This window comes from Gambusia affinis, linkage group LG07 (genome assembly GCF_019740435.1).
Source record: "Gambusia affinis linkage group LG07, SWU_Gaff_1.0, whole genome shotgun sequence".
Taxonomy (NCBI): domain Eukaryota; kingdom Metazoa; phylum Chordata; class Actinopteri; order Cyprinodontiformes; family Poeciliidae; genus Gambusia; species Gambusia affinis.
Window position 1 is genome coordinate 10161775 of NC_057874.1, and position 12916 is coordinate 10174690.

Below are 12916 nucleotides of genomic sequence, written 5' to 3' on the forward strand. Positions count from 1 at the left end.
ATTTGGATCTAACTAATATCAGTGTTGGTCACTTCTGATATCCCTGGAATATAAAGAAATGACACATTTACCAATCTGTTATACAAGCTGTTTGATGTAAAGCCAACACAGAATAACTGTTGTTGTTATGCTCGTATTTTTTTAGGAGTTTAGAAAATATAGTCACTTTATGCTTTAAAGTTCAAATATAAGTCTCATCGAGTGATTTGACCAATTGTTAAACCTTAAAGAGATTATTCTCTGATCTCGCAGCCTCTGCTTTATAATTAACATATTATCCTCAGCCTTTGTTTTCCTCTTTGTAAAACAATTTCCACTTATTCTTTTTAACACCTATAAATTTAATCCGTAACTTATCCCCCAGGAGTAAAGTGGAATTCAGACCAGTCAATCAGCTTCGACTGCAGAAATCGGAAGTGGTGAGTGTTAAAACGTTCAGTTTCCAACCGAATGGAGGAGAAGTAATGTAAATTTGACTTGTTCTCTCGTTGCTGTGATGTTGTGTTGAAGTATTTAATTGAACGTCGTGCTGCAGGTACATCCAGGCAGCCACGTCTCCCAAAGATGTGGTGATCCTGGTGGATGTTAGCGGCAGCATGAAGGGTCTGAGGCTGACGATCGCCAGACAAACAGTGTCCTCCATTTTAGACACGCTGGGCGATAATGACTTCTTCAACATTATTGCTGTATGTTTACTTATTCATGCTCTTTTTCTCTACTTGTTTGTTATTGTTTTTTTTTACAGATATACTCACATCAAAACTAAGTGAAGTAGTTTATAGTGTGAGGATATAATGGGAGAACATTGGAAAAAGTTAGATGCTTTTGCAAGACAAAGTATAACCGTATGTGACTGCTTGTTTGTCCTTTTTCATCCACAGTATAATCAGGAGATCCACTATGTGGAGCCTTGTTTGAATGGTACGTTGGTCCGAGCCGACACAACCAATAAAGACGTGAGTTCCTAAATGATCAAACTCCTGCCATTGGGAAGGTTTTTTTGGGATTAAAATGTTTAAAATGATTGATTTTTTTTTTTTCTGTCAGCATTTCCGTGAACATCTGGATAAGCTGTTTGCCAAAGGGATCGGGCTGCTGGGCGAAGCGCTGACCGAGGCCTTCACAATCCTGAATGATGTGAGTTTCGCTGCATTAACCTCTGACCGCCAGCTTAATGCAGATGCTGTTCAAACATTTATCCGTCCTGTTTAAACTGTGCTTACACAGTGCATGACAAACAGATGTATTTGTTTTTGTTGGCTGATTTTGTGGGATTATTATTCATACTAATTTGATGTAAAAACTAGGACTGAGTGACTACAACAAATGGATTCAGTTTCTTTTTGATTTGTGGACTCCCATGGCTAAAAAGGCGGCAGAACTTTAACATTTGCATTTGTTTCCCGTGACAGAAAGCGTCCACTTCTGAATTATAAACAGCAACACATTCCGGTGAAATATATTCAAGCATTTGGGAGGTGTGTCTCCCGTTGAAACGCTCCATTTCCGTCTCCCGTTCCACTCTGCAAACACGGACACATCTATTCTGAAGAGTGATTAATGGCTCTAATTAATGTCAATGATTAATATTGCAGCTGATTAGAACACGGAGGAGATAAAGCCAGGAGCCAGACTGCATTTCGTTTATCTCCCTGTTTTCAGACGAGCGGTGGCCGGGGCCGCCGGAGCTGAGGGAGCACAGCTTTTACCTCTGCGTTTGTCAGATTAATTAAAGCTCTGCAGTGAATATGGTAATCGGCTACTCTGAGGCTTGCTGCTAAAACTCACAGCTGCACTGATACCCATTGTATTAACTACGAAGAGCCTTTCGCAGACCAAATCGAACAAAGATTTGTTGAATGAAGTTTGGTGAGAGTATCACAGCGATACAGATTACAAACTTTCATTGCAAACTGTTCGTATCAACAAAAAGTCTCAAGTTCATGATAAAAAACCTTTTGCCACCGCATTTGGTTATTGTGATTTTTTGATGACAAATCAAAAACGGAAGCCTCGTTTTGGGATAATCAGATTTTAATAATAATATCTGATCAATACCTGGAAAATGATGGCCTGCAAAAGTTTGCATATCCCTTAAATGAGTGTGAAAATGTGAAATGTCACACTCCAGATCAACGGATCTTCTCATCATTAGCAGGTATTTATATATAAATATTCTTTTTTTAAACCAGCTGTTTGAGCTTGATTTTATTTAGGCGCATCACTGTCTAAATTAATCAAAGGCCTGCCACACTTTTCAGAATTTAATTTGTTGAAAGATTATTTTAAAGAGTTATACGTATTCTTGTTGATCTAGAGTTGACAAATGAACTATAAGCTAAATACTCAGATAAAAGAGCATAGAGTGTCTTCATTTGAGCAGCTGTTGTCACGTCGTTGTCGGCCAATTATCTCCTCAGCAGCATGAGAGTCATTCAGTCAGTGGGCCTACATTTTCATCCGTCTTTATCTCAGACACCTAATCATGTCAAATCTCAGAGTAAATATCAAATTACTGAGCTGCTTCAGTTCCAGAAGATGTTTAATATGATCCACTGTCACACTGTTAGGGTTCATTTGTGACACAGCCAGAGCATAAAAAAGGCACAATATGAGACAAATATTTGTTTACTTTAGTTATTCTTAACTGGACTTGATGTTTCTATAAAGTGTAAATTTAACTTTTAATGGTTTAATTTCTCTGCAGAGGAAAGTCGATGCTTTCTGTCTTTAAAATGTTTCACATGAAAACTTGACTTACTGTGGCAGAGGTACAATCTGCTCAGATTGTCACGTTCCTTTGCTGGTTTGTCTGAAGTTACAAATTTCAGCTTTCGCTGTTAAGAAGCTTTCAGGGAATTCACAATAAAGTCAGAAATCAAGGTATTTACACATATATATTAGATTTGCCAGATACACAGAACTATAACAGACATGAAGATACTCATTTTACAAGAAAAAAAGTAAGTTGTGTGCAATTAGCTTGTTTTTTTTTTATTTTATTAAGTTAATAAATGAGATCTATAAAAGTTCTTACTGTTTTGTGTTTTTACTTTTTCTGGAAGTCCTAAAGTCTTAGAAAAAGACAACGTCACTCTTTTTATGAGGTGTAGCCACCTTCAGACTAGCAATGTGAGAAAGAGACGGGAAAACAATCTGTTGACATGGACTTAGTTCAACAGAGGAACATTTTATTTCAATCAAGTCCACATCAAAATTTGCAGATCTGTGAAGTGACACAGAGGAATGTTTAGCAAAATTTAGAAGAATTGCCAAATTATCTCGGACAGTCATTCTTTATAAGCCAACACGCAATTTGCCATGTTTGGTTTGGTTAACTATAAGCACAGTCAGGCGTTCACATCTTGCCATTTTGGTCACTTTTAGCATTTGGCTTTGACTTTTGAAATGTGCTCCAATGGGTGCATCACTTTTTCAGTCTTAAAAATGTGAAAACTATAATTTCTCCTTGTGTTCTTAAATTTCTCTGGACCAGTAAATGAATGCTTCATGTTGACAGTCAAGTTCTGTTTAAATGAGTCCCTGATGCTACAGATCAGAAAGTATTCAGTGAAACTGAACCAAAGAAATGTTAATTACAGTTTATTCATGATTTACTCGAGTTACTTTTGTCTGACAGAAAAATCTGTCTGATGAAATGAAGCATTTCAATGTGACAAACAAATCAAAACTGTTTGTGTAAACACTTTTTCTAGTAAAGGAGTTGTACAGTAGTTGCACAATCAGGAAATGTTGTAATCAATGACAAGCATTACGTGAAACTGTTATGTCTGTCTGTCCAGGTTAAATAGGTAATGGACGACTGTTGTGAAAATAACCAGCTAAATTAAGCTGTAAGTGTGCAGATCTTGAATTGCTTGTTTACTTTTTGTTTATGTGCATGAAGGATTTGAATCTGATCTCAAACTGGATTCAGGAGCAGATGAGCTCAGCAGGATTTGTCCTGTGATTGTGTCACTGTGGATCCCTTTGTCTCCATATTCACATCACTGCAGGTCAATAAACCAGTTAATTACGGCACTACATCTTCTGGGATCAGAATGAAAGACGCCGCATTACTGAGGATTATTTAAACCCAAAGTCTCCCCTACTGACTGACATCTGCAGGCGTCATAGACATGTTTGTCCATAAACAAAAATAAATATGTGATATGTCTGTTTTCTGTTTGTTTTGTCCTGTGTCTGTAGTTTAACCAGACTGGACGTGGCAGCGTGTGCAGCCAGGCCATCATGCTTGTGACGGACGGAGCTACGAAAATGTATGATGATGTTTTTGAGAAGTACAACTGGCCAGACAGAAAAGTAAGTCCTGACCTTGTTTTTTTGGGGGGTTTTTTTCCCTTTCCATTTGAAACTCTCCTCTCGTGTGTTTTTTTCTGACCTTTCTGCTTGTTCTGCAGTTTCCTTGCATCAGTAGTAAATGTACATTTGAATACTTTATGCCAGCCCCAGCTCCTGTCTGATGTAGTGAGGAATTGGTTTCCTACTTCATTACAACTCAGTAATGTAAAATCCATGTCAGTGCGATTTTTTTTCTTTCCAATATGTTGATGCATTACAACTCATTTTCCTCTCACGAGGAATAAAACATGGCAAATTAACAACTTTCAAGGGCAGTGGGTGCATAAGTGCTCAATCAGGAGCTCTGTGCTCCACCACAGAGCTGCTGCTGCACCTCTTCCTGGACTCGCCGCTGGTTTTGAAGTTCTTTGTCCGGTTATGTTTGTATAATCTAGAGGCAATTGAAATTAAATCACAGAACAACAATAGCAACAGCTCGGGGGCCTTTGTTCAGGCCTTTCAAGCGTACGTGTGTTGGCAGGGTTTGGCACCCCATCCCCCACCTGGTCCACGCGCCCTCAGGGCTGCTGCATGGCAGCGATCCAGTGTTTTCTATGCTTTATGCTTAGCAAAGCATCTGGAGCCGATGAGCTGTGCAGGCCTGGCAGCGTGTCACACAGTGTTCTCCAAAGAGACGGTCGCTCCTGCCCTCATCCCAAAGACCCCGGCAAAGGGAATATTAATTGATTTAACTGCAGCAGAGACTGAAAACAAAAGGACAAGAAACACAAAGTGACTTGAAAAAAGAAACTTTAAAAGCAGCTAAATCGCAGAGTAAGACCAAATATTTTCTATCTTGTAATCTCTGAGGTGTTATCATGTCTGTGTCCTTTGCACAGGTGCGCATATTCCCCTACCTGATTGGGCGAGAGTCTGCGTTTGCAGATAACCTGAAATGGATGGCTTGTGCCAACAAAGGTCGGAGACTTTTTGATGAACACTTTCAAAGTGCTGTTTGCTTTGTCTGCATGAATATGATAGCCTGAAGATATGCGGAAAACGGAGCGCCTTAGCGCTTTATATCCATCACGTGTATGTGTGCGTCTGCATGGTCTGGCTCAGATACCGTCTGCCAAGAGGCAATGAAGTGTCACTTGAAGTGGGGGGCGGGGTCAGAGTTCAAGCTGCTCTAATCCCTCTTCCTGTCACTGTCTACCTCTCGGCTGCTCTCTGCTGATGGCTGCCACGTGTCAGCGCGTCGGATGAGTGCTCCCTGAATGGGAGAGTCGCAGGCAGGAAAGCGGATCGCTGAGGAATTGTAGAATGACAAGCATCAAACCCCCTCGCCTCTGACGGACCCCCCTCTGTGAAATAACCTCACATGTCCGATGTGAAACATTGTCAGCAGCTGCTGCTCTAATCTGAAATGCCGGGAACCTGCAACAGCAGCAGTGATAGGGGTCTGGACAGCAACAACGTACAAAATGACCCCACAGATCTGAGGAAAACTGCATTTCCATTCAGCTCTCTGCTACAGTGGCAGTTTATGATAAAGCCATTATGGCTCTCTACCCAGGGCGTCATCTGATAAAGGGCGGTATAAACAGTCTTACATGTAAAAGTCCTCAACAGCTTTCAGTGTAACAGGTCTTCTATTGCTTGTTTGCATGTCCAGTCAGAGGGCAAAGGATTCCTGCTAAAAATTTAAAAAGAAATTGAGAAAACAGCAGCTGGTTTATTACTATGAAGTTCTGAAACCTCCACGACGTTTTCAGCATTATTTCCAGGAATCTTGAACCATTTGACCATCTTTATTTCAAAATCAGAAACTGATTAACTGCATTGTTCTACACACAACACCATTTGAGATGAATGAAGCGTTTATTCTATCTGTATACACAAAAAGAAATACTTATTCATACATTTTACGTGATAATGGCAAAATGCAAACTTATCAACCCTGAACTGAATCATCCCACAGCGATTAAAATCGTGTAAAAGATTTGTCGAATTAAAAAATGGCATTCTTGGGTTCATTAAGGTAGAATTTTGTTTCATCTTTTTCATGTGAATTCAGAATTAGCTGCATGTAAAAACACTATATTCACATTTTTCAACTTCAGACTCTGAGGATTCTGCACCTCTTTGCTTTTGCTTAGCTTTTTATTTGGCTTGGTCCATCTCTAGTTTATTATAACCATGGCCTGTTTTTCAGTGTGCATCAGGAAGTCGTGTTAGCTCAGTCTTTGTCAACCTCTCCTGATGTTTCCCATTAGACTGTTTTAGGGGAACATTTGCATCTCGGATCCTGTTTTATGCAGTAAACCTTGGCTGCCATTCCTCTTATGTCTGATGTATTCAAAACCATGTTGATGTTGAACGGTTCCACTTTGTTTTCTGGTATATTGGTATGTTTTTATTCATATGCAAAAAATATTAGGGTTGTCTTACATAATCTTTGAACTAATGCTATGATATGCACCTAATTCCCAATGATTGTTATGCATTTCAAGCTTTGCTCTTTAACTCTTTGACTCAAGAAAAGGCTGAATCCGCTGATCACAAGACAACTTGTCTCTGGAACCAACGTCTGTTAATCTCAGAAATATATATTTTTTTTATTTGAGACTGGACAGTCTTGGTACATTTTGAACAGCTGAATCAGAGGAGGTGTTGCTCTCGTCAAAATGAATCTTTTTACTTTTGTTTCCGTTTTATTTCAGGGTATTTTAGTCAGATCTCCACTCTAGCCGATGTCCAGGAGAACGTGATGAGGTACCTTCACGTCATGAGCCGTCCAAAGGTTATCGATCATGAACACGATACGGTGTGGACTGAAGCGTACGCGGACAGTGCTGTAAGTATGTCACACTGCATTAACTACAGTCCCATCTGCCTTGTCAGGATATATCTTCTATTTACGTTGGTAATCTTGTGTCACTGCAGGCATGAAAAGCATCCAGGAATTTACATTTTTCCCGATAAGCTTTAGATCATCTTTTGTAGTGTTGTTATCTTGGGTTGCATGCTATTCTGAGGGGTTGTACAGCGAGGAGAGCCCATGTGTGGATCTGTTCTCTCATCATTATTCATTATGCTTCTATAATGATTCCTAATTATGAGCTCCATTAATCTGCATGGATTCCCCCTTCCCTTCACATCTGCATCTACACATTCAATGCACAGACATATGTACTTTACTTTAACTCACTAACAATTTAATCTTTGTGTCTTTTCTTCTCCATCAGCTTTCTCATGCTATAGAGGAAAGTATCTTAATGGCAATTTTTAATTTCTGTTAAAAAAAAAAACCTAAACTGACAAATGGATACCTGGAGGAGAACAATGTTTTCCTCTCAGATTCAGCAAATGTGACTTTAGAGGTTAAATATAATCTTCTTGCTTCGATATTTCCCACAAAATTTAAAGTGTGGAGATACGCTTTCAGCACAGAGGCATTTATTGTTCTTCCTTCCAGTTAGGAGACAATGTACCCAGTAAAACACACATGAAAACACACACACACACAAATGGTTGGGAGATTGTCCTCTGGAGTGTGTGCTCCTGTATCTCAACCTCAGACACACCATTCATCATTCTGTGGATCATTGCACTTTATCTCCTAAAGCCCATAATAAAACTGACATTGGAGGAGAGACCGAGAGGAGGAAGAGGAGGGGAGGAAGGGAAGGATGGTGTGCAGATCGTTTGGCATCCATAGGGTTACCCGTGTGCATGTTTGTGTGGACACAGTTTAGGGAGACTAAGCAGCTGGGATTTGTCCACCATTGTCTGCAGTGATGAGTTTAAGGACCCTCCATTCTTCATTTTGTCAACTTGTAGCAGCTTGCAGAGGTTTTGCTTCATGTTTATGCACATACAGTGTGCAGCACACACACACACACCCACACACCCATGCACACACACATATGAACATGAATCTACTTGTCTTGACTCAGACAGGGGAGACGCAACACACCTCCTCCAACTGTGAACATTTGCTTTATTATTTTAATCTTCATGTAGGTTGACGATTTGAAGGTGCAATGATTTGATGCAAGAAATAAATATATACATTTTTTATTATTATTATTATTATTATTGCTGATTTTGCTACCAAACAAAGTTTAGTTTTAAAGCCAGTGTTTGGCTTTTCAAATTTGAGTGACATTTTCTGAATTTTGACACTTGTTTGTATAAAAATATGTTGCTCCAGCATTCTGAATTTATTTTTAAAAATATGTTTACAAATTTACACAAAGTAAAAAGAATAGAAACTCTGTTGCATCACTTTTGCACAGGTGATTTGCATTTTGAGTTCCTCTTTGTGTTCATATTTAATTATTCATTAATTTATTTGGATTGATTGTGTTCATTGTAAATGTATTATAAGTTTGCTTAAGATTAACAAGTCAGACAACACATTTAAACCAGCTTTTCATTGTCAAATGGCAGAATGAATAATTACCCTTAAATGAAAAGGTACATTTTAAAAAATAATTTAATTTCTTAAAATGACTAGCTAATTAATTTTTGCTCGTTATTTGTTTCAGCTTCGCAGTAAATCGGGTCCAGCTCTGACAACGACAGTAGCAATGCCAGTGTTCAGCACAAAGAATGAAACGGTGAGTGAATATTTCTCATGGAGGTTCAAACTAGAGGTCAGATGAATTGACTAAACAACATGGGATGTTCTCCAAGCGCAGTATTTCTCTACTTTAAAAAGACTTTATTCAGACTTTTTTTGGTTTTTCAGATGCCAGACTATTTATATTCACTCTTGAAATTGACTGAGAAACAGAAAGAGGGATAGCGAGGAACAGATGGGACGGTTATTATTGTGTCAAGAAAGTATTTTTTTCTATTGTTCTTTGCGTAAATGTGAAGCTCCAGCAACAGAAAAGAATAAATAAAGAAGACCACTCTGAAGAAAAGTTTAAACTGACCCATGCCTATGTAGAATAATTTTACTCTAACCTACTTAATAAACAACGATATTGGTGGATTTATTTTTACACTTTTTATTTATTCTCTTTTGTGCTTCAAGTAGTGCCCATTTTTAATGACAAAACCAAAGCAATTTATGTTGAAGCTTTTGGTTTTGTTGTGCCACTCAGCGTAATAAGTGGTCCCCATCCGACTACTAGTAAAAAAAATAATTTTAGAACCTCATAAAAACATAATCACTGATACGTTAGAGAAAGCAATAGAAGATCTGCCTTCATTTTACTCTGGCAGTGCATGTTTCCCAGGTTTTGTTGTGTGATGGCTCCTTAATGGTGTGTTGCAACTTCTCATGCAGAAGAACCAGGGTATTCTGCTGGGAGTCGCTGGCACAGACATCCCGCTGGAGGAGCTGATGAAGCTCATCCCAAAACATATGGTACCATCAGCTTTCCTCTGCTAGATCACTGTTTTTATGTCTTCTTTAACCCTGTCTGACACTCCTCTTCTCCCTGCAGTTAGGGATCCATGGATACGCTTTTGCAATCACAAATAATGGCTACATCCTGACGCATCCGGACCTCAGGCCTTTGGTAACTGAGTTTCTCTGCGTTTTGACTGCCTCAGTCTTGCAGCATTCCTTTACTTTACCCTCTCTTTTCCTTTGATTTTGTGCACATCATCAAAAATATCCTGAAGGGCACACAGAGTCTAATGTGATATCTGGCTGAGAGGCTACATGAGCTTGTATAGTCTGTAATCCCACCTTTTCCTTTGATGTATGCATGCAGGGATAAAGGCCACTCATAAGGCTGGCTGGCCTGAGATTTCCCAGAGGTAACTTAACACTTGCTGGCAGAAACCACGGCCCCTCGCTCTGGGACCTCTGGTTCCTCAAGGAGCTTTGGCTGTGCTGGTGGATCTGTGTACGCCAGTGTTAGTGCTACAGCTCTCTGTGCGACTGTGTGTGTCAGTCTGTGCCGGGTCTTTGTGTCTCTTTGTGGCTGTCGTTGTAGTCGTTGACGTTTCATGTGAATCGGGGCAGTGGCAGAGCTTGACGTGTTCTTGTCTGAGCGTGGAGTTTCTATCAATCATATTAATTAGCTTTAATTCACCTGACAGTGTTAATTTCACAGATGATTTGTTAAATTATTACTCTGCAAAAGCGCCTTATCAGTGCTTGATAAATAAGGATGAGGATGAGGTTTCATTACATGACAAAAAGACAGACTTGAGTGAAAAAGCTTTGAATTTATGTTTTCTACGTCCGTGATGTGTGTCATGAAAACATGGAGCAGATTATTTCAGACTAGATTAGCTTCCGTGTGCGAGCTTTGTCAGTGAAATAAAGCAGCATTGCAGAGATGAGATTATTAATCTGTGCTTCTTGTTTTACTTTGTGCAGTATAAGGAGGGACAGAGGAGGAGGAAGCCTTATTACAGCAGCGTGGATCTCTCTGAGGTGGAGTGGGAAGACAAGGACGACATCGTACGTGCAAAATCTTATTACAAAAGGAGCAAAGTTGTCTTTCTCCTAACCAAATGAAATTCAGACTAAATGTATTCGGATGTGCAACATTACTTTTTAATATTTTTCTCTCCCAATCTTATGAGAGCTTCCATCAGACTAAATGATCCTGAGAGCAGTCTGGTTATTTCCAAGCACAGTTTTCACTGCAAATTTGCACAGAAATCTTGAGCAGACAAAATGCTAGATCACTGACCGAGCTTCACCCTGTCTTATCGCTCAGCTACGTAACGCCATGGTAAACAGGAGGACGGGGACTTTCTCTATGGACGTGAAGAGGACCGTGGACCGAGGGGTGAGGCTGCAGAGAGGACCGTTTAGAGTAAATCAGAAGACGGTCGTCATCTTTAATCTCTTAGGAATAAACAAACTTCATTTCCAGAGGCGCGTTCTCAAGATGCACAACGACTATTACTACACCGACATCAAAGGAACTCCATTCAGGTGATTTAAAACCTTTAATTCACTCTAGAGATCAAACCTCAGGACTTAACTGGTCAAAACTGATTCACAGCTTTTAATTCAGCTCTGACCTACCTGCTCCATTTTTAAGTTAGGAACATAACACGTAGTGTAGAAGAGGTGCTGCATGGTTAAAATGCAGGCGTCTGTTTTCTCATTGAAACATCATAGCTTGGTCTAATTATCAGACTTTAATAACTGCAACAATTTATATGCCTTCTGGGTGATGCATTTACAGACAATAATTTGTGGGAATTCTTAGTTTTGATGAATTTAACGAATTAGAAATAAAGCTTCTGGTTTTCTTTGCATTTAGCTTGTGCATTAGGATGTTTGACCAATTGATAATTACATCTTGTTTGCTGCATTCAAAAATAAATTGACTTTTGTTCCACAGAAAGACACATGTCTTTTTTTCTTTCTTTCTGACAAAAACTCTGATTAAACAATTCCTGTTTTAGGTCCATTGGTTAATAGAAAAAAATGTTTGTATTTGCTAAATGCCAGAAGAAATGGAGAGATGAATGTTTTTATCTAAATGCATGAAGTGGCTCAAAATATTTTGGGTGGCCTTCCACTTCTTGTAAATAATTGATAATTATGGCAAGTCTAACTGACTTACGACAAGAAAAGTTACTTTGATTTAATTCCAGAAGCTGAGAAAAAAAATATTTCAGTACCTTTATACACTCCTCTTTAAAGTAAAGTCTGCAGTCCACTAAAGGAATAACTTAACGTTTTACACTCCTTTGCGTTTGTGGTTCCAGTGTCGGAGTTGCTCTCTCCAGAGGCCACGGAAAGTATTTCTTCAGAGGAAATGTATCGATGGATGCAGGTACTTTAATCCAAGTTCACCTCGCACAATATGACGTCAACAAAGACGGACGAGCAATACGCCTACATGGCGCAGAACTCAGATTTCTGTGTCACCAGAAAACCTTTTGCTCACGTAAACTCAATCAGTGCCTGAGTCAATGTGGAGCGGCATTGCTGGAGCGTCACTGACTGTCGTTTTTCAGGGCTCCGTGATCTGGAACAGCCAGATGTCGCCCTGGCAGATGAATGGTGAGGCAAGGCTTGTAAAGGTGGTCGTTCATGCGTTATTTAGGTTACATCATTTGGCATTATGTGGACTGGGGTTCTGATTTGTTTGGCCTGGACACAGGACCTACTGCAACACGGAGGAGAAGCACGAGCATCGCCACCTGACCCAGATTCAAGCCATAAAGCTCTTCATGACTAGCCGCAGACCACACCTCAAATGTAAGAGAGTTCCGCCTGAACTGGTTGTTGTGGTTTTTTAAGGTAACTTGTGTTGCATCGTTCAGGTGACAGAGAGTTGATACAGGAAGTGTTGTTCGACGCTGTCGTCACGGCTCCACTGAAGAGCTACTGGAACAGTCTGGCTCTCAACAAATCAGAGTAAGAACATTAGAAAACACTTGTACTTCTCCCCCAAGTCAGGATACGTCAGGTTTTGATTCTTGTTGTGTTTCTCATTTCATTAACAGCTCATTCAACATGATCAGAGTTCAAACTCTGACGTTTCGTGTTCGTTTTAACAATTTCAACCCCTTCCTACATGAATTATGATCCTTTATGTCAGGATTATTTTCCAAAATGTTTTTGATTTTCTTAAGGCATAAAAAAAGGTAGGAAAAAAAATTAGCTCTGTATTTT

The 12916-nt window shown here is 39.5% G+C and overlaps 1 protein-coding gene across 3 annotated transcripts in view; it reads left to right on the top strand.

The window, feature by feature from the left end:
* LOC122834295 (voltage-dependent calcium channel subunit alpha-2/delta-3-like) overlaps nucleotides 1-12916 on the top strand; it is a 36886-nt gene that overhangs the window by 16572 nt on the left and 7398 nt on the right. For 2 of the 3 annotated variants that reach the window (XR_006371173.1, XM_044122597.1), the window contains exons 8-25: nucleotides 365-419; nucleotides 536-686; nucleotides 882-956; nucleotides 1048-1137; nucleotides 4210-4323; nucleotides 5202-5280; nucleotides 7026-7159; nucleotides 7551-7568; nucleotides 8856-8927; nucleotides 9605-9685; nucleotides 9765-9839; nucleotides 10652-10735; nucleotides 10998-11069; nucleotides 11157-11218; nucleotides 12004-12071; nucleotides 12256-12301; nucleotides 12402-12499; nucleotides 12565-12658. Coding sequence is in view for 2 of the 3 variants with exons in the window: in XM_044122597.1 (XP_043978532.1) it covers nucleotides 365-419; nucleotides 536-686; nucleotides 882-956; nucleotides 1048-1137; nucleotides 4210-4323; nucleotides 5202-5280; nucleotides 7026-7159; nucleotides 7551-7568; nucleotides 8856-8927; nucleotides 9605-9685; nucleotides 9765-9839; nucleotides 10652-10735; nucleotides 10998-11069; nucleotides 11157-11218; nucleotides 12004-12071; nucleotides 12256-12301; nucleotides 12402-12499; nucleotides 12565-12658 (1468 nt within the window). In the remaining variant the exon portion in view is untranslated. The remainder of the gene's footprint in view (nucleotides 1-364; nucleotides 420-535; nucleotides 687-881; nucleotides 957-1047; nucleotides 1138-4209; nucleotides 4324-5201; nucleotides 5281-7025; nucleotides 7160-7550; nucleotides 7569-8855; nucleotides 8928-9604; nucleotides 9686-9764; nucleotides 9840-10651; nucleotides 10736-10997; nucleotides 11070-11156; nucleotides 11219-12003; nucleotides 12072-12255; nucleotides 12302-12401; nucleotides 12500-12564; nucleotides 12659-12916) is intronic. The other variant, XM_044122598.1, reaches the window with a different exon arrangement.